This window comes from Lolium rigidum, chromosome 3 (assembly GCF_022539505.1).
Source record: "Lolium rigidum isolate FL_2022 chromosome 3, APGP_CSIRO_Lrig_0.1, whole genome shotgun sequence".
Classification (NCBI taxonomy): domain Eukaryota; kingdom Viridiplantae; phylum Streptophyta; class Magnoliopsida; order Poales; family Poaceae; genus Lolium; species Lolium rigidum.
Genome location: NC_061510.1, coordinates 38,739,841 through 38,762,208, shown reverse-complemented (window position 1 = coordinate 38,762,208; position 22,368 = coordinate 38,739,841). Strand labels below are relative to the sequence as shown.

At 44.4% G+C, this 22,368-nt stretch overlaps 1 protein-coding gene and 1 non-coding gene across 2 annotated transcripts; one reads left to right on the top strand and one right to left on the bottom strand.

Annotated features, from left to right (window-relative positions):
* Positions 1–623: 623 nt before the first annotated feature.
* LOC124704790 lies at positions 624–726 on the top strand. The gene has a single exon (XR_007003674.1). It is a non-coding gene; the product is annotated as a U6 spliceosomal RNA (small nuclear RNA).
* Positions 727–1,628: 902 nt separating this feature from the next.
* Positions 1,629–6,468, bottom strand: LOC124701461 (transcription factor-like protein DPB). The gene is made up of 9 exons (XM_047233523.1): positions 6,164–6,468; positions 5,525–5,607; positions 5,252–5,295; positions 4,258–4,335; positions 4,035–4,181; positions 3,888–3,956; positions 2,957–3,055; positions 2,789–2,859; positions 1,629–2,100 (listed from the first exon to the last, which is right to left on the bottom strand). Exons 1-9 carry the CDS (start codon positions 6,466–6,468, stop codon positions 1,857–1,859), a joined length of 1,140 nt encoding a protein of 379 aa, XP_047089479.1. The 3' UTR covers positions 1,629–1,856.
* Positions 6,469–22,368: the final 15,900 nt, after the last annotated feature.

The following is a 22,368-nucleotide window of genomic DNA, read 5'->3' as shown; positions in this document are numbered from 1 at the left end:
AAATGGTACCATTAATGAACAACTCTTTGCAACCCTACGAAGTACTCAAAGAATCCCTAGTGTCCACTGTCCACAATAATTCTTGGGGGAGGGATAAAAAATTTGTCCCAAAAAACAAAGTAGTAGCTATTAGGCATTTATTAATCTAAATTTGGGTAAATGTACATTTTATATACTCGACTGGTAGTCCAAGTTGGTTGGCTTGTCAAAAGCAAAGGAGCACGAACATGGTCACTTGGATGTTCACCGTCACAACCAAAAAATTCTCGCGAAAAGAAATAACCGAGACGAAATTAAGACAATATGTGCTTATCCTTCGGAGTTCGGAGAACAGACCATTACTACTTGCATCGGTGAGAAATACAGCTCAAAGGATCCATCGTTTGGAAAAGTCAGCTCCATACCAAGGATGGGAGCAGGCCGTGTGTACGTTTCCAGCCTGCTTCCTTAAGCCGGGCCGAGACTGAGGGAAGAGCCAGCCCGCACGCGTATTCGACCCACTAGCCTTGGCTCCTGGTGCCGCTTGCGGCTGCGGGACGCAGCAGGAAACCCTCGTTTAGTCCCACCTCGGCAAGCCACAGAAGTTTCGACCGGTTTATAAGCCCAGCGTTTGCAGCTGTGTTGTCCCTTCGGGGACATCCGATAAAATTGGAACGATACAGAGAAGATTAGCATGGCCCCTGCGCAAGGATGACACGCACAAATCGAGAAATGGTCCAAATTTTTTTGAGATTTCGCGCGCTGGTCCATGCCGTCTTACAGGTATGCCCAGGGCCTTGCTCTTTCCCCCCTGATTGTTCCTACGTCTTACTAACAGGTCCCTCACTATTCCTTTTTCTCCGTTTCACCCCTCTAGTCTCTCTGTCTCTACCATCGGCCAAGGTTCCTACGTCTTCATCTTTTCTTTCGATGATGCCCTTGTGACACTGCTCTTTCACACCTGCTGCTCCTCCTTATTTGCATATGCTTTGATCTTGCTGTGTTGTTTCTCTATGTGCTATTGCTTTGCCTTTTTACTAATCCATCTCCATTGAAGTACAGCTTTATCCACAAACCTGAAGTTTGATTGTTTTCTCTTCTCTGGGAGAGGATATTGCACTCTACTGATTTTAACAAATCATTATACAAAGTCTTTAGGATTAAATCCAGGGCAAAATCTCTAGAAATAGAATAAACAAAACATTCAATAGCTAAAACATGTGCCGCTTTATTAAGTTTATTATGTTGTGGTAGCGCATTCTTGAAGGAAACCTCTGTGAAACTTGCCCAAACATTCAGCTTCAGCTACCCTATGAACAAAACCGGACTAAAACATACTCCCTCCATTTCATAATTTATGTCATGGATTTAGTATAAACTAAAACCAGGACAAGAATTATAAAAAGTAGTGAGAAATATTCTGTTATTATCTCTTGACTAATCCATGTACATGAATTCTGAGTTCTTAATCTAAATATCAAAGTTTAAAAGGTTTGACTTATATGTCCTATGTTACGGAGGAAGCAGAAGGAAAAGTCACATAACCAAAGGTAAGTACTCCAAACGAATGCTTTTTCCTGAAACGACACATGCCAACTGATGAAATTTCACAAGGAATATAAATAGGTTAGGCACTGTGCACAATTACATGACATAAACACGCTTGCCTCAACCAAAAACAGGAACAGATTCAAAGCCGGTTAGGGGTTACACATGGAAGTATTACAGATAAGGGTACCCATCATCCTATCAATCTAATGCAGAGCTAAATCAGAACAAGCTACTTTTCCCCTTTGCCCAATAATTTACACTCTTTACATCAAAAAGGAAAATAAGATTAATGATGAACCAAACAACAGCAGCAACGAACAAACACTCTAGAACTGATGCTCATGCTTCACTCGCCCTTTCAGTATGCCTGGAACAGGGGGAGAGCTTGGTAATCTGGTTGTACCGTTATTTGCCATTGCAGATTGTTGTACATGATTTCGATAAATATCTGGCATGCTTGAGCCCTCGCAACCATTTGATCTTGGCTCTGGAGTAACATGATTCTGTTCTTTCCCACTGGAGTTCAGTGCTTTTATCACATATGAGTCGTCATGCAACTCAAATGGAGTGCTGCAGTTTCAGAAATACACATAACAAAAGTAATCAGGAGACCTTCTGTTGATCTAAGAAGCAGCATATATTCATACTGAATTATTTATTTCAACAGAATTCTTTATATGATGATTTAGATGAATTGTGTTCTATACTTCTTAGACAAGATTCACAATAACATTTGGCTCATCTCATCTGTCTACTTTATTTTCTGATCCAATGTGCCCCATCGTGGATGAGTGACGAAGGCAAATGCACATTTTGACTTTTTTTTTCTATAAAGAAATGCACATTTTATATGTGAGACCAAACATGCATAGCTATGATCTAACAGCTGAGATTTGAGTTCTCCTTATCCTATTTTAACTTGGTTCCTAGTCATTTCCATACTTTATATCCAGATACTCCCTCCAGTTCACGAAAAATGGCGTTTTAGACACTTACAGAGTATATTCAATATGTAGCTTTGGCCACTAGTTTCTATTAACATAATAGTGTTTTGAAAATACATTTCAAGACAAATCTATCTATATATATATACACGATTTTCAAGCTTCTAAACTTAATACTCAAAACAAAATTGATACCCAAAGTTTTCCAATTCCGACTGAATGTACGCCAGAATCACTTTTCTGTGAGCTGGAGGGTATGAAGTAAAAAAGCTGCCCAGAGAGAAATAAATACAGTAACAGAATTATTGGCTTACCTATTAAAGTCAAAATGCACCAGTTGCATATCTTCTGATATCTCAACTTCCACCATTGCATGGGGCCGAGTCTGCAGGATAACAAAAACTGTCATTTGGCCTGACATTATGAACAGAAGGCACAACTGTAGAATGAGATTGAAGGATAAAGAATTCAAAGTTATTCACCTGGATAAGTATGAATGGCAAGGCCACTCCACCCGAAGGAGTGGTTCCTGAACCATACAGCTCCTCATTTCGGAGTACTAAGTTTTGCATACCTAGATACTTGATATACCAAGAACATCCGTAAATACATCAATTAAAAAAATAACCAGGGGATAACAAATGTTTAAAATAAGAATGACTCAGTCTGAACCAACAATTCTTGGGAACATTTCTATTCAAGCATTAAACCTAAATATAGCAAGATACTACTCGTATTTTACTGTAGCAACATAGTTTACCATAAAACATGCTTCCCGCCCGCTCAGAATACCAAGGGTTAGATGTATTGTAGTTTTAATAGTGAACTGCTTGATTTTTAGAGATCAGGGGCTCAGGACCAAAAATCAACCACCTTTTGGTTCACTGAACACACTGGTTGGAACTACGCGTGAATTGGATCCTTCTTTCTAAATCTCAAGCAGCAAAGATCATAGCAAACCTACTTTTGGTTTTTAAGTTGCACAGGGCATCACAAAGAAAGGTAACATATAAGAAACAGATATAGAGTACACTGATCTGCGACAAGTAATAATATTTGTCAGAAAGCAGGAGTGCAAACAATAACTAGAAATTGAGACCTTCCTCCGCCTATTATAAACCTATCAAGTACTTATCATTATTTATTTGGCAGCATACTCAAGATTGTAAACAGGGAACTGCGCCAGTGAGATGGATGCAAGAATTGAACTCTGCTTTGTTGGCATGGACAACATTGACCCGTAAAGACAAAGTACGCATACTGAGAGACAATAGTACACAGTACAACAACTAAGTGATGCTCTGTTATGTCAGAGCCACGTGATCTGAAAACTACAGTATCCTATTATCTTACACAGAATATACCATATATTTCACATGACATAACTTAAAAACAGGTGAATCATATCCTTACTTGGTCTTGTAGCTCCTGCAAGTAAGCACTTTTCTTCTCAATCCTACCTTTCAGTCCAACGAGCTCCGTCTGTAAACAGGCACAAACTGATGAGCAAGACTGTACATAGGTGTACCAAATGTTGACAATCACTGAAAAAGAAGCAACCTGCAATTCTTCAATATCATTTACACTAGTCCGAGGCAAGCCTTTCCATTGTATTTCCTTCTTATCTTTAGATATAATCTCCATAGCCATTAGAACATTCAGTGCGTCATAAACCCTTCTTCGTATATTTTTCTCATCATATTGTTGCTGCATTTTAACATAGAGTGAGCACATACCCCAAAAAACAAGTAACTGATGCAAAGGGCATTTCATATTTCTTAACTGCATTGGGGTTATCAGGATCTGGCGCTTCAATGTTGTTATTGGGATCTGAGAACTCAGCAACAAGTTCATCTGCAACCTGAAAAAATTGGCAAAATTGGCAAATTGGCATTCATTTTAGTTCCATTACATCCTAGAGATTTCAAATAACCAATACAAAAACACAACAAAAACGTAAATATTATTATTGTCACAGTAATAAAACAGGATATGTTTCACAGTTTCAGGGAACTCTAAAGATCAACTTGAATATATTCAAAGGCACCATACCTGTTTAAAGTGTAACAGTAAAGGATTAATAAGATCAGTGGCTAACAGTGACCAGTATCACACATATTTATGGTTTCATGACTTTCAAGTAAAAAAAGACCAATCAGGACTAGCCCTTGGTGGCATATCTTTGTAGAAAAATTCCAGAAATTCGCTCCCAGCGGGAGTGAAGCTCTGGTTGTTGGGTGTGTCACTGCAACAACCCCAACCACGGGGCCTCTGCCCCATTCTCAGTTTCCTGACTTTCATCACAATAAGGTCTTAACAATCAAATGGTGGTATTACATACAACATGCATGTGTGGTTCGAGTTCCATGATCTCAATTTATGATACAAACTAGTCCTGCCAGCTTGATTAAACTTAGTAGAATAATGAAACGCCTTCAGAGTAACAAAACGAATTGATCCAGGGGCTGCATCAATTAAACCAGGTGGACTACATGGACAAAGCCATCTCAATGTTTAGTGAAATAATTATGCCCTGTACTTGTATGAAAACTGCTATTAGGCTTTATACTACAGCACAGCATTGGTCCATTTTGAATGGCTGGTTGGACCTTCAAATATGAAGCAAAGAGAAAGCATACGTAGAGAAAAAGGGTCAGGTATGCAGCGATGACCATTTTATATTTCTGGTTAAGATACATGAAAACTCATGCCACCCAAGTAGATGCTGACTAACATAACAAGAGGAATTTTGAATTAGGAACTAACAAACCACGAACCTCATTATATGTTGTTCTGCCTTTGCTTTCAACTTTCTCGCAAACTGCAAAAACAACAAAGATAACACGTCATGATAAATCGATGTTGGCAGTAGGAGAACCTCTAGTCGCTGAACATGACCCCTCTTGAATTGATACTAAATAGAAGAAGAAGAAAATACAAGCTCTGCTCATTGGCTGTATTCGCAATTGTGCTGCTTACGGATAATTTATAAATGTGAACACGACCTGCAGTTGAAAGTAGTAATATGGAAAGAAAACTATTGGACTGACCTTTCATACTGAACTGTCGCAGTCCCCGGCCACCTTTATCAGGACCAATCGATGCCGCTCTCCTCTTCTTCTTCTTGATGATGCTGTTTTCGAAGTTACTTAGTGCAGTGAACCAATAGATAGCAACTATGGAAAGGATACTTAGAAGTTTAAGCTACTTGTCTAAGTATATGCTATTAAACACTAAGCAGCAGTTTCCACAATTTGATGATTCCAAGTAAATATAAGGATATGGAGGATATATATGATGATAAATGAATAGACCGAACGGAGTAGCAAAATTGAGCGTCCACTTAGATACAGTCTATGACTATGGCAGAACAGGAACCATATATGTCTGCTATTTTTGCTGATCAACATGACAAGTGTACACATGTATGAGCGAGAGCCTTCAGAAGATGGTTAGATCTAGGACTGACACTTCAAGCAAGCAAGGCAGACTTGCAATGCGTAATTCGAGTAACAAACACAGTAAATTCTACGGATCAGCAAACACGTGAGCAGCACCGAGTCCAGTGTGCAAAAGCTTAAGCCGATGGCAAAAATAACTGGAACAAGGCGCGCAGTTAGAACACGACAGGCAGATATGGGGTAACCCGATCTGGCAAGGCAAGCGAAGCGAAGCGGGGGTTGACGAACCTGACGGGAGGCTGCGAGGAGGGCGCGTCGTCGCCGTTGATGTCGAGGTTGTTGAGGCGGAGGGAGGTGGTGCCGTCGCTGGCGGGGGTGGATGCCGTCACGGCGGCGGGGGGCGGGCCCGTGCCGGCGGCGGCGGTGGAGGAGGGGCCGTTGTGGTCGCTGCGGGACGGGGAGCCGGCGCTCCCGCCGCTGGTGGAGGCGGAGTGCGAGGGCGGCGGCGTGGCGAGGGGCGTCCCCGCGCCGGACGGCTGGTGCGGGACGCCGGAGGCGGCGTCGTCGGGGCGGTGGGACATGCCGGAGACCATGGAGGTGGAGATCGCGCGGATCGGAATCGGGGCGGGGAGATGGCGCGCGCGATGAAACGGAGAGAGACGGCCTTTGTTTTTCCTTTTGAGATTTTCTCTTTTTTCTTTCAAGATTTGGCGGTTGCGGTGCGGCCGTGACCTGATTTTTTTTTTTTTTTTTTTTTGAGATGCGGTTGAACTCGGAAGCAAAGAGGGGAGGATAGTCACGACAGTTGTGCCCTCCAAAAAAAAAGGTCAGAGTCGTGACCTAGCAGGAGTCTATCATGGAATCTGATGCGCCCGTAATCCTTGCGAACAGGTTACCTATATCATCAACAGCAGTATTAAGAGCATCTCCAACAGACGCGCTAAAAGGCCCGCGCGGTAAAAAAACCGCCGGTTTGCCGCGCGCGGGCGCTGCCGCGCTGCTACAGCAGAGGCGGGAAAAAGGCGCGCGCTAAAAAATTTGCCGCCCGCGCGCTTTCGCGCTATCCCGCGCGGAAACTTGCCGCGTGTGATGGCGCGCGCGGTATAAACACGCCACGCGCGAGCGCGGGCAACTGTCACTTCCTCCACGCGTCTCTCTCCCTCCTCGTCTCTCTCCCTCCCGCGCCGCTCCACCTCCGACCGCTCCGCCTCCTCCCGCGCCGCTCCACCTCCGTCCGCGAGATGCCTCCGCGCCGCCGCCCTCCTCCGGCTACCACGGCGTCCGGCGCGGCCGAGCGGCCGGCTCGACGCGGAAATCCGCTCCGGCGAGGAGCGGATCCGCCTGGCACCTTCGACACCGCGCACGAGGCGGCGCGGGCGTACGACGCCGTCGCGTGGCGGCTCGGCCGCTCGCGTCGGTCGATGAACTTCCACGATGTCTACACGCGGGAGCAAGCGGAGATGCTGGCGCCGCCGCCGATGATCACGCGCGAACAGCAGCCGCCGACGGCCGGGAGCTCGAGCAGCCGCCTCATCATCGCCGAGCGCGACGAGGCGCTGCGCCTCGAATGGGCGCGCCGCTTCCCCGAGGACGTCGCCGCCACGGAGGCCTTCTACGGCATCCACGCGCAGAAGGAGGAGGAGAAGGCGGCGATGAAGGCGAAGAAGAAGGCGAGCCGCGAGAAGCGCCGCGCCGAGTCCGCGGCGAGGAAGAAGGCGAGGACCGACGCGTGATACGTCTCCGACGTATCGATAATTTCTTATGTTCTATGCCATATTATTGATGATACCTACATGTTTTATGCACACTTTATGTCATATTCGTGCATTTTCTGGAACTAACCTATTAACAAGATGCCGAAGTGCCGCTTCCGTTTTCTCGCTGTTTTTGGTTTCAGAAATCCTAGTAACGAAATATTCTCGGAATTGGACGAAACGAAAACCCAGGGGCCTATTTTTCCACGGAGCTTCCAGAAGACCGAAGAACACACGAAGTGGGGCCACGAGGTGGCCAGGCTATAGGGCGGCGCGGCCCAGGCCTTGGCCGCGCCGACCTATAGCGTGGGCCCCTCGTGACGCCCCTTGACCTGCCCTTCCGCCTACTTAAAGCCTCCGTCGCGAAACCCCTGAGGCGAAAAACCACGATACGGAAAACCTTACTGAGACGCCGCCGCCGCCGATCCCATCTCGGGGGTTCTCGAGATCTCCTCCGGCACCCCGCCGGAGAGGGGATTCATCTCCCGGATGACTCTACACCGCCATGGTCGCCTCCGGAGTGATGAGTGAGTAGTTCACCCCTGGACTATGGGTCCATAGCAGTAGCTAGATGGTTGTCTTCTCCTCATTGTGCTTCATTGTTGGATCTTGTGAGCTGCCTAACATGATCAAGATCATCTATCTCGTAATACTCTATGTTGTGTTTGTCGGGATCCGATGGATAGAGAATACCATGTCATGTTAATTATCAAGTTATTACATATGTGTTGTTTATGATCTTGCATGCTCTCCGTTACTAGTAGAGGCTCGGCCAAGTTTTTGCTTTTAACTCCAAGAGGGAGTATTTATGCTCGATAGTGGGTTCATGCCCGCATTGACACCTGGGACGAGTGACGTAAAGTTCTAAGGTTGTGTTGTGCTGTTGCCACTAGGGATAAAACATTGGCGCTATGTCCGAGGATGTAGTTGTTGATTACATTACGCACCATACTTAATGCAATTGTCTCGTTGTTTGCAACTTAATACCGGAGGGGGTTCGGATGATAACCCGAAGGTGGACTTTTTAGGCATAGATGCAGTTGGATGGCGGTCTATGTACTTTGTCGTAATGCCCAATTAAATCTCACTATACTTATCATGTCATGTATGTGCATTGTTATGCCCTCTCTATTTGTCAATTGCCCGACCGTAATTTGTTCACCCAACATGCTTTTATCTTATGGGAGAGACACCTCTAGTGAACCGTGGACCCCGGTCCATTCTTTAATACCGAAATACAAATCTGCCGCAATACTTGTTTTTACTATTTTCTCTCGCAAACAATCATCTTCCACACAATACGGTTAATCCTTTGTTACAGTCAAGCCGGTGAGATTGACAACCTCACCGTTTCGTTGGGGCAAAGTACTTTGGTTGTGTTGTGCAGGTTCCACGTTGGCGCCGGAATCTCCGGTGTTGCGCCGCACTACATCCCGCCGCCATCAACCTTCAACGTGCTTCTTGGCTCCTCCCGGTTCGATAAACCTTGGTTTCTTTCTCGAGGGAAAACTTGCCGCTGTGCGCATCATACCTTCCTCTTGGGGTTGCCCAACGAACGTGTGAAATACACGCCATCAAGCATATTTTCTCGGCGCCGTTGCCGGGAGATCAAGACACGCTGCAAGGGGAGTCTCCACTTCTCAATCTCTTTACTTTGTTTTTGTCTTGCTTTATTTTATTTACTACTTTGTTTGCTGCATTATATCAAAACACACAAAAATTAGTTGCTAGCTTTACTTTATTTACTGTCTTGTTTGCTATATCAAAAACACAAAAAAATTAGTTTACTTGCATTTACTTTATCTAGTTTGCTTTATTTACTATTGCTAAAATGGCCAACCCTGAAAATACTAAGTTGTGTGACTTCACTAGCACAAATAATAATGATTTCTTATGCACACCTATTGCTCCACCTCGCTACTACAGCAGAATTCTTTGAAATTAAACCTCGCTTTACTTAATCTTGTCATGAGAGAGCAATTTTCTCGGTGTTAGTTCCGATGATGCTGCTGCCCATCTCAATAATTTTGTTGAACTATGTGAAATGCAAAAATATAAAGATGTAGATGGTGACATTATAAAATTAAAATTGTTCCCTTTCTCATTAAGAGGAAGAGCTAAAGATTGGTTGCTATCTCTCGCCTAAGAATAGTATTGATTCCTGGACTAAATGCAAGGATGCTTTTATTGGTAGATATTATCCCCCTGCTAAAATTATATCTTTGAGGAGTAGCATAATGAATTTTAAACAATTAGATAATGAACATGTTGCTCAAGCTTGGGAAAGAATGAAATCTCTCGGTTAAAAATTGCCCAACCCATGGACCGACTACTTGGATGATCATCCAAACCTTCTATGCAGGACTAAATTTTTCTTCGCGGAATTTATTGGATTCAGCTGCTGGAGGTACCTTTATGTCCATCACTCTTGGTGAAGCAACAAAGCTCCTTGATAATATGATGGTTAATTACTCTGAATGGCACACGGAAAGAGCTCCACAAGGTAAGAAGGTAAATTCCGTTGAAGAATCCTCTTCCTTGAATGATAAAGTTGATGCTATTATGTCTATGCTTGCGAATGATAGGACTAATGTTGATCCTAATAATGTTCCATTAGCTTCATTGGTTGCCCAAGAAGAACATGTTGATGTAAACTTCATTAAAAATAATAATTTCAACAACAATGCTTATCTAACAATTCTAGTAATAACTATAGGCCATATCCTTATAATAATGGTAACGGTTATGCTAATTCTTATGGGAATTCTTACAACAATAATAGGAATACACCCCCTGGACTTGAAGCCATGCTTAAAGAATTTATTAGTACACAAACCGCCTTTAACAAATCTGTTGAGGAAAAGCTCAATAAAATTGATATTCTTGTTTCTAGAGTTGATAGTCTTGCCTCCGATGTTGATCTTTTGAAATCGAAAGTTATGCCTAATAGGGATATTGAAAATAAAATTGTTACTACAGCAAATGCCATCCAAGTTAGAATTAATGAGAATATAAGATTAATGGCTGAACTGCGTGCTAGGTGGGATAGAGAAGAAAATGAAAAACTAGCTAAAAAAGAAAATGTAGCTAAAGTTTGGACTATTACCACCACTAGCAATGCTAATGACTCATATGTTGCTGCACCTCCTACTATCCATGATAAAATAATTGGTGTTGGCAATGCTTCTACTCCTAGTGCAAAGCGCGCAAAATTACCCGAAACCGCTAAAACCGCTGAAACCGCTTGTGATAAAACCGCTGAAATTTTTTCCAACCTTGGGGATGATAATCCCATTGCTTTAGATTGTAATGATTTAGATTTTGATGATTGCCATATCTCTGAAGTTATAAAGTTCTTACAAAAACTTGCTAAAAGTCCCAATGCTAGCGCTATAAATTTGGCTTTCACAAAACATATTACAAATGCTCTCATAAAAGCTAGAGAAGAGAAACTAAAACTTGAAACTTCTATTCCTAGAAAGTTAGAGGATGGTTGGGAGCCCATCATTAAAATGAGAATCAAAGATTTTGATTGTAATGCTTTATGTGATCTTGGTGCAAGTATTTCGTTATGCCTAAAAAAGTCTATGATATGCTTGACTTGCCACCATTGAAAAATTGTTATTTGGATGTTAATCTCGCTGATAATGCTAAAAAGAAACCTTTGGGGAAAGTTGATAATGTTCATATTATGGTTAACAATAACCTTGTCCCCGTTGATTTTGTTGTCTTGGATATTGAATGCAATGCATCTTGCCCCATTATATTGGGAAGACCTTTTCTTCGAACCGTTGGTGCTACTATTGATATGAAGGAAGGTAATATTAAATATCAATTTCCTCTCAAGAAAGGTATGGAACACTTCCCTAGAAAGAGAATGAAGGTACCTTATGATTCTATTATTAGAACAAATTATGATGTTGATGCTTCATCTCTCGATGTTACTTGAGTTACACTTTCTGCGCCTAGCAGAAAGGCGTTAAAGAAAAGCGCTTATGGGAGACAACCCATGTTTTTACTACAGTACTTTTGTTTTATATTTGTGTCTTGGAAGTTGTTTACTACTGTAGCAACCTCTCCTTATCTTAGTTTTGAGTTTTGTTGTGCCAAGTAAAGTCTTTGATAGAAAAGTAAGTACTAGATTTGGATTACTCGCGCAGTTCCAGAATTCTTTGCTGTCACGAATCTGGGTCTATCTCCCTGTAGGTAGCTCAGAAAATTACGCCAATTTACGAGCATGATCCTCAGATATGTACGCAACTTTCATTCAATTTGAGCATTTTCGTTTGAGCAAGTCTGGTGGCCTAATAAAATCCATCTTTACGGACTCGTTCTGTTTTGACAGATTCTGTCTTTTATTTCGCATTGCCTCTTTTGCTATGTTGGATGAATTTCTTTGATCCACTAATGTCCAGTAGCTTTATGCAATGTCCAGAAGTGTTAAGAATGATTGTGTCACCTCTGAACATGTGAATTTTTATTATGCACTAACCCTCTAATGAGTTGTTTCGAGTTTGGTGTGGAGGAAGTTTTCAAGGATCAAGAGAGGAGTATGATGCAATATGATCAAGGAGAGTGAAAGCTCTAAGCTTGGGGATGCCCCGGTGGTTCACCCCTGCATATATTAAGAAGACTCAAGCGTCTAAGCTTGGGGATGCCCAAGGCATCCCCTTCTTCATCGACAACATTATCGTGTTCCTCCCCCGAAACTATATTTTTATTCGGCCACATCTTATGTACTTTGCTTGGAGCGTCGGTTTGTTTTTGTTTTTTGTTTTGTTTGAATAAAATGGATCCTAGCATTCACTTTATGGGAGAGAGACACGCTCCGCTGTTGCATATGGACAAATATGTCCTTAGGCTCTACTCATAGTATTCATGGCGAAGTTCTTCTTCGTTAAATTGTTATATGGTTGGAATTGGAAAATGATACATGTAGTAACTCTAAAATGTCTTGGATAATTTGATACTTGGCAATTGTTGTGCTCATGTTTAAGCTCTTGCATCATATACTTTGCACCCATTAATGAAGAAATACTTAGAGCTTGCTAATTTGGTTTGCATATTTGGTTTCTCTAGAGTCTAGATAACATCTAGTATTGAGTTTTGAACAACAAGGAAGACGGTATGGAGTCTTATAATGTTTACCATATGTCTTTTATGTGAGTTTTGCTGTACCGTTCATCCTTGTGTTTGTTTCAAATAACCTTGCTAGCCTAAACCTTGTATCGAGAGGGAATACTTCTCATGCATCCAAAATACTTGAGCCAACCACTATGCCATTTGTGTCCACCATACCTACCTACTACATGGTATTTATCCGCCATTCCAAAGTAAATTGCTTGAGTGCTACCTTTAAAATTCCATCATTCACCTTTGCAATATATAGCTCATGGGACAAATAGCTTAAAAACTATTGTGGTATTGAATATGTACTTATGCACTTTATCTCTTATTAAGTTGCTTGTTGAGCGATAACCATGTTTCGGGGACGCCATCAACTATTCTTTGTTGGATATCATGTGAGTTGCTATGCATGTCCGTCTTGTCCGAAGCAAGAGAGATCTACCACCTTCATGGTTGGAGCATGCATGTTGTTAGAGAAGAACTTTGGGCCGCTAACTAAAGCCATGATTCATGGTGGAAGTTTCAGTTTGGACATATATCCTCAATCTCATATGAGAATAATAATTGTTGCCACATGCTTATGCATTAAAGAGGAGTCCATTATCTCGTTGTCCATGTTGTCCCGGTATGGATGTCTAAGTTGAGAATAATCAAAAGCGAGAAATCCAAAATGCGAGCTTTCTCCTTAGACCTTTGTACAAGCGGCATGGAGGTACCCCATTGTGACACTTGGTCAAAACATGTGCATTGCAAAGATCCGGTAGTCCAAGTTAATTAGGACAAGGTGCGGGCACTATTAGTATACTATGCATGAGACTTGCAACTTGTAAGATATAATGTACATAACTCATATGCTTTATTACTACCGTTGACAAAATTGTTTCATGTTTTCAAAATAAAAGCTCTAGCACAAATATAGCAATCGATGCTTTCCTCTTTGAAGGACCATTCTCTTTACTTTTATGTTGAGTCAGCTCACCTATTTCTCTCCACCTCAAGAAGCAAACACTTGTGTGAACCGTGCATTGATTCCTACATACTTGCATATTGTACTTGTTATATTACTCTATGTTGACAATTATCCATGAGATATACATGTTACAAGTTGAAAGCAACCGCTGAAACTTAATCTTCCTTTGTGTTGCTTCAATACCTTTACTTTGATTTATTGCTTTATGAGTTAACTCTTATGCAAGACTTATTAATACTTGTCTTGAAGTACTATTCATGAAAAGTCTTTGCTATATGATTCACCTGTTTACTCATGTCATCACCATTGTTTTGATCGCTGCATCCACTACATATGTTTACAAATAGTATGATCAAGGTTATGATGGCATATCACTTCGTAAATTATCTTTGTTATCGTTTTACCTCGCTCGGGACGAGCGTAACTAAGCTTGGGGATGCTTGATACGTCTCCGACGTATCGATAATTTCTTATGTTCTATGCCATATTATTGATGATACCTACATGTTTTATGCACACTTTATGTCATATTCGTGCATTTTCCGGAACTAACCTATTAACAAGATGCCGAAGTGCCAGCTCTCGTTTTCTCGCTGTTTTTGGTTTCGTAAATCCTAGTAACGAAATATTCTCGGAATTGGACGAAACGAAAACCCGTGGGCCTATTTTTCCACGGAGCTTCCGAAGACCGAAGAACACACGAAGTGGGGCCACGAGGTGGCCAGGCTATAGGGCGGCGCGGCCCGGGCCTTGGCCGCGCCGACCTATAGCGTGGGCCCTCGTGACGCCCCTTGACCTGCCCTTCCGCCTACTTAAAGCCTCCGTCGCGAAACCCCCGAGGCGAAAAACCACGATACGGAAAACCTTACCGAGACGCCGCCGCCGCCGATCCCATCTCGGGGGATTCTCGGAGATCTCCTCCGGCACCTCGCCGGAGAGGGGATTCATCTCCCGGAGGACTCTACACCGCCATGGTCGCCTCCGGAGTGATGAGTGAGTAGTTCACCCCTGGACTATGGGTCCATAGCAGTAGCTAGATGGTTGTCTTCTCCTCATTGTGCTTCATTGTTGGATCTTGTGAGCTGCCTAACATGATCAAGATCATCTATCCGTAATACTCTATGTTGTGTTTGTCGGGATCCGATGGATAGAGAATACCATGTCATGTTAATTATCAAGTTATTACATATGTGTTGTTTATGATCTTGCATGCTCTCCGTTACTAGTAGAGGCTCTGGCCAAGTTTTTGCTTTTAACTCCAAGAGGGAGTATTTATGCTCGATAGTGGGTTCATGCCTCCATTGACACCTGGGACAGTGACAGAAAGTTCTAAGGTTGTGTTGTGCTGTTGCCACTAGGGATAAAACATTGGCGCTATGTCCGAGGATGTAGTTGTTGATTACATTACGCACCATACTTAATGCAATTGTCTCGTTGTTTGCAACTTAATACCGGAGGGGGTTCGGATGATAACCCGAAGGTGGACTTTTTAGGCATAGATGCAGTTGGATGGCGGTCTATGTACTTTGTCGTAATGCCCAATTAAATCTCACTATACTTATCATGTCATGTATGTGCATTGTTATGCTCTCTCTATTTGTCAATTGCCCGACTGTAATTTGTTCACCCAACATGCTTTTATCTTATGGGAGAGACACCTCTAGTGAACCGTGGACCCCGGTCCATTCTTTAATACCGAAATACAAATCTGCTGCAATACTTGTTTTTACTATTTTCTCTCGCAAACAATCATCTTCCACACAATACGGTTAATCCTTTGTTACAGCAAGCCGGTGAGATTGACAACCTCACTGTTTCGTTGGGGCAAAGTACTTTGGTTGTGTTGTGCAGGTTCCACGTTGGCGCCGGAATCTCCGGTGTTGCGCCGCACTACATCCCGCCGCCATCAACCTTCAACGTGCTTCTTGGCTCCTCCTGGTTCGATAAACCTTGGTTTCTTTCTGAGGGAAAACTTGCTGTTGTGCGCATCATACCTTCCTCTTGGGGTTGCCCAACGAACGTGTGAAATACACGCCATCAACGCGGCGGCGAGGAGGAAGGAGGAAAGGAAGAACGCCGCAGGGCCGTCGACCGCCGTCCTCTCGTCCTCCTCCGACTTCCAGTACACGACGACATCGACGCCGGTGTCGGACACGACACTGAGCAGCTCCGACTTCGACTGGGAGTCCGACGACAAGTCCGACGACCAGTAGTTTTATTTAGTATTTTCGTTTAAATGTCGCATTGTATCGTCGCACTTTAAATATATTCGTATTTTCGATCAAATTTCATAGTTTGTTTGATGAATTTTCAAAAAAAAAACGGTCGGATTAGCAGTTTGTGACGCGCGCGCGCTGCAAAATAGCGCCTCTGGCGGAGGTGCGTTTTTCGCACACCAACGCGCGCTGCAAAATACAGCCTCCGCCGGGGGCAAATTCGCTATGCCGCGCGCGAGCGGTATACAGCGCGCCCAATCGCCGGTATAGCGCGCGAGATTTTACAGCGCCTGTTGGAGATGCTCTAAGAAACACTATAAATTATAAAAAGATCTTTGAACCACGAGTAGCGAAGACTATGAGCACTAGAGCGAGCCAAATGCGCGTCATCACCCCTCCAACTGGAGCTGGACAAAACTTGTCGGAGTAGAACTTATTATACACGAGTGGAAAGTCTATCGTGCTAAGTTCTCGAATAACCAACGCAACAGAGCAGCAACCTTCGCCAATGATGAGACCCATAATTCACAAGAGCCAAACATGTAACAACAGAGAGGAACACGAAGACGGACCGGATCTCAGAAGATCCGTTGGACAAAAAAACTCCACACGCTCTCCGGTAACGCTAGACGTACCACCGGAGCGAGGATAGGACGGAGAGGACCTTATTGTGCCATTAAGATGTAGCCGCCTCCTCACCATCCCGAAGAAAACACTGAAAACAATGTATTAGAGAAGGCCTAAGATAACTTAACAACAATTGATACAATTGTCAAGATACTATTTGCATTGGGACGATTTGATTATCATATTTAACTAGCATCTAAATCCATTCACGGCGAACTTAACACTCTCAAAATCAATTATTTTCTTTCTTTATGGAGAGAAGGAACTTGTCACAAGGCCACAAGGGCTAGAGATTGCTTTTGTTTATTTTTTTTAGTATTGTTAATTTGTTTGGTTTTATGGGATTCGACGGTTGTAGTGTGAGAGTGATCTAAACTCGAAAGGAGGAGGAGGGTTGGATGGTCATGAATGTAAGTTGCAAAGAATGGTTGCCATGTCTCTTGATTACCATGACTCCATTGTGAAGTCTGCTATGGTTGTACATTTTGCAAGTTGGATTGCAAATAAGTCACAACGGCAAGTCTATTACATTTAGCACAAATCTGACTCCAAACTTATCAGCTTTTGAGTCCATTCGCTACGAGCCTTAACACTCGTAACAAAAAGCATAATCTTAAGGACCGCTTTTTTTTGGCTTAAGCTTATGAAAAAGTCGGCCTATGGTTTCCTGTGGTGTCTAGGTGCTAGAACACATTCTAGAAACTAGGGTTTCAATCGGATTAGATTTTTATTACCAAATCCTATACCACGTTTTGTGGCGGGTTTGGAGCATATCGGATAACGACTCGTTATAGATTCAAATACATGCAATAGTAGTTGATAGGTAGTAGATTGGCAAACCATGCAACTAATAATAGTTGATAAAATGAGTTTGAAAAGGAACTCGTAAAATGAGTGACTGTCACACAATAGAACGAGTCAATATAACACACGGAACAAAATACCGTATGGATTTTTTCCTGAATATCTGTATCGAACAATTATTTAGGATTATACGATTGTTTTTTAACCGAACAAGCTGATTTCTAGCCGTTATGCTGAAGATGATGCAACACAAGTAGTAGATAGTATGGCGAGCTCATCTGCTAAACAACAACATGAACATACTTACGTATCCGATTCCTTAAAACAAGATGTGGATTTTTTTTTTGGAAGTGTTCGGAAGCGAACAAGTACCCATTTTCGAGGTCTGCTCCAGTGCTGCCCCCCTCCCCCTCCCCCCCTAAATAAAGTTGAAAGGTCATAGTTGTTTTTTTCTATGTTTGGTTCACCGAAACCCATATCCAGCCGTATACCCGTCTATATTGATACGGTATGTGTACGTCGCGTAAGAAAAAAAAGTCACATGAGCAAGATTTTTATAGGACATTTCTATTTCGGTACACGCACGTGACCGTAGATGTGTACAAAAACGACGTACAACACAACGCGCGCCATACGGGCCTATACATGACTTTACGGACGGTGAACCTACACTGAAATTACGATCGTGCCTCCACTTACAAATAGATATGGGAAGATCTCTACCGTTGTTGTATTTGACGGGCCTAAAAAACTTGTAGAAGAGGAGCACCGGAGAAGTGCCCATTTTCATCCACCTACCCACCTTCCAGAACTTGGTTACTATGTGGTCAATCTGGTATGCAAGAAGAAAGGCAATTTTCGATGAAGAGTATCAGAGTCCATTGTCTACTTTCAGTTTCATCAAAAACTTTCTGAGTACTTTGGTTTATACTCAGGAAGTAAAAAGAGTAACGGAGGCTAAGTCTGTTAATCAGGTCAGCTCCGTCAGTAAAGCAACAAAGTGGATTGCCCCGCCACCAAATATGTGTAAGATCAATGTTGATGCTGCCTTGGCAAAATCGGAGAACAAAGGAGCGGTTGCAGCTGTTGCTAGATCTGCTACGGGGAGTTCCCGGGGAGTTCTTCGGTGACAGGTTGAAGGAGTTTCGAGTGCCGGCAATCCCGGAAAGCCCGGCGTGCGGGGAGGCCCCGGCCCCGGCATCCGATCTAAACCTCGAGGCGAATAAAGGTAGCTACTGATTGCTTGGAAGTAGCAAATTGCATGCGTTCTCGGGAGCACGATAGAGGAATTTTCAGCTGTATCACCCGAGAGTGTCAAGACCGGGCAAAACAGTTTGACGAAGCTGTTTTCTCGCCATGAGGGCCGAGCCTCCAATGGCGAAGCCCATCGTTTAGCTCGTTTATCTACGTCCCTGGAGGTTGGAAGGTCTGTTTGGTTTGGAAATCCACCGATGAACTTATGTATCCCGTTTCAGATAGTTGAATAAATAAAGTGTGGGGACGTTTTTCTCAAAAAAAAAAAAAAAAACCCACCTTCCAGAAATTGAGAAAGTGAGGACTCCTCAGGAGTAAGCAGAGCCCACTATTGTTTCTAACCCCATGGTAGGTCGGGCCCATGGTGGTTTGGAATTAGCAGAGCTTGGCACGCGGATGATGCAAGGGGGGGCCTCGCAGTCGCAGCGTGTCGTCCTTAGTGGGCCTGGGCTGAGAGCACGCGGTCACGTCCTACGCGCCGGTTCGACAACTGGACCCGCTCGGAAATGCGAACCCACGTCGAGGACACTTCCATCTACCTCCCAAGTCCCACCGTGAACTGCCGTAGCGTACCCACTCAGAAAGAAACAAACAAAATTTTACTGTGCCGTGCGTACTCGAGGTTCAGTGGAAACCAAAGAATGGGACAAGAATGGAGGCATGCATCCACACAGCTGTTTCCCATTTCCGGTGTGACAGTTAAGTCACAGGAACGGTACAAAGAAAAGTAAGTACGGTGATAAAAAATGGAAGGCCTACAAGATAAGAGCATCCCAGCCGTTGGGGCTCCCCAGGCCGAAATCCGGCGTTATTTAGCGCCGGATGGATGTAGTTTTTGGCCTGGGGAGGCCCATTTTTCCAGCCGCGAGCCCATGGACGCGCACCCGCGTGCATAGCGACGGCGCAGTCACCGGGAAGGGCAATCGTCGGAGTTTCCTCGTGATACGTCTCCGACGTATCGATAATTTCTTATGTTCTATGCCATATTATTGATGATACCTACATGTTTTATGCACACTTTATGTCATATTCGTGCATTTTCTGGAACTAACCTATTAACAAGATGCCGAAGTGCCAGTTCCTCGTTTTCTGCTGTTTTTGGTTTCGAAAATCCTAGTAACGAAATATTCTCGGAATTGGACGAAACGAAGACCCGGGGCCCTATTTTTCCACGGAGCTTCTAGAAGACCGAAGAACACACGAAGTGGGGCCACGAGGTGGCCGAGGCTATAGGGCGGCGCGGCCCAAGCCCCGGCCGCGCCGACCTATAGTGTGGGCCCCTCGTGACGCCCCTTGACCTGCCCTTCCGCCTACTTAAAGCCTCCGTCGCGAAACCCCTGAGGCGAAAAACCACGATACGGAAAACCTTACTGAGACGCCGTCGCCGCCGATCCCATCTCGGGGGATTCTGGAGATCTCCTCCGGCACCCTGCCGGAGAGGGGATTCATCTCCCGGAGGACTCTACACCGCCATGGTCGCCTCCGGAGTGATGAGTGAGTAGTTCACCCCTGGACTATGGGTCCATAGCAGTAGCTAGATGGTTGTCTTCTCCTCATTGTGCTTCATTGTTGGATCTTGTGAGCTGCCTAACATGATCAAGATCATCTATCCGTAATTCTATATGTTGTGTTTGTCGGGATCCGATGGATAGAGAATACCATGTCATGTTAATTATCAAGTTATTATACATGTGTTGTTTATGATCTTGCATGCTCTCCGTTTCTAGTAGAGGCTCTGGCCAAGTTTTTTACTTTTAACTCCAAGAGGGAGTACTTATGCTCGATAGTGGGTTCATGCTCGCATTGACACACGGGACGGTGACGAGAAAGTTCTAAGGTTGTGTTGTGCTCGTTGCCACTAGGGATAAAACATTGGCGCTATGTCCGAGGATGTAGTTGTTGATTACATTACGCACCATACTTAATGCAATTGTCTCGTTGCTTTGCAACTTAATACTGGAGGGGGTTCGGATGATAACCCGAAGGTGGACTTTTTAGGCATAGATGCAGTTGGATGGCGGTCTATGTACTTTGTCGTAATGCCCAATTAAATCTCACTATACTTATCATGTCATGTATGTGCATTGCTATGCCCTCTCTATTTGTCAATTGCCCGACCGTAATTTGTTCACCCAACATGCTTTTATCTTATGGGAGAGACACCTCTAGTGAACTCGTGGACCCCGGTCCATTCTTTAATACTCGAAATACAAATCTGCTGCAATACTTGTTTTTACTATTTTCTCTGCAAACAATCATCTTCCACACAATACGGTTAATCCTTTGTTACAGAGCAAGCCGGTGAGATTGACAACCTCACTCGTTTCGTTGGGGCAAAGTACCTTGGTTGTGTTGTGCAGGTTCCACGTTGGCGCCGGAATCTCTGGTGTCACGCCGCACTACATCCCGCCGCCATCAACCTTCAACGTGCTTCTTGGCTCCTCCTGGTTCGATAAACCTTGGTTTCTTTCTGAGGGAAAACTTGCTGCTGTGCGCATCATACCTTCCTCTTGGGGTTGCCCAACGAACGTGTGAAATACACGCCATCACCTCGACGCATTGAACCGTCGCGAAGTGGTCTGGAGAGCCGAAACGGCTCGTCGGGAACGGTCGAAGTGGCCTCGATGCGAGAACTGCCGTAATGGAGCACGAACTCCGCGGAAGAGCAACCGCCGCTCTCTTCGTCGGGAGACCTACATATACGGTTCCGACGGCCGACGCCATTCATCTGTTCTCTCGTCACCATCCTCCGTCAACCATGAGCGATCTCTCTTGGCCATCGGACACCGACGGCGAGGGAAGCCGCCCGGATGGCGCCATTGGTGGGATAAAGCCGCATCGTCCGGCCAGCGACGATTCCCCTCCGCCGGCCGGCCGAGGACGAATGGGATGACGACGAGGAGGACGAGGAGGAGGACGAAGAGGCCAAGGAGCAGGCCGAGGAAGAGGCCGAGGAAAAGGAGGAGGAAGAGGCCGAGGAGAAGGAGGAGGACGACGAAGAGGCTGAGGACACTGACGAGGAGGAGGACTCAACTTCCTCCGACGAGGAGGTGACGAGCCGGAAGCGTCGCCGCGACGACGATGAGGCGGGGCCACGTAGGAAGAAGAAGTAGTTTAAGTTATTTTTAAAGTTTTTATATGTAATTTTTATGTTTATTCGAATTATATTCGAAATATATATAATCTATCTATGCTGCACCACTTGAGATTTCAAAGCTTTCGTTCGACGAGGGTATTGCCGTAGATCGGGAAGACGAGGGTATTGCCGTAGATCGGAGGCCATTGTCGCTGACAAGTTGGGGCCACGCGCGCTTTCGTTTCGTCCGGAGTCCCCGAGCGCTCCCCGGGGGGCCGGGGATGGCGTGGGATCGCCGGATGAATTTAGGCCCAAATCCGGACGAAAACGAGGAACCGGAGGCGCGACTGGGCCGAATTACGCCGTCCGGATGAAAAAACGCTCGCCGGGAACCTGTTCGGGGGGACGAGTGGAGATGCTCTAACAACGGAGATGGGAGGAAACGGGACGCAGCTCGTTGTAGTTTTCCGCTCGTCGTCTCTGACTTCCTCTCCACGAAATGCTCCGTGGACATAACAGTCGGACAGACGGACGGACGATACAGAAAGAAGCCAACCGGAATGGGAAAAATCGCCGCGCGCGCACCTCCGTCTTGCTTTTCGCATCGCAAGGTCGATCCAATCGGGACTAGATGTCTAGATGTGGTGAAATATATCTACGACCAG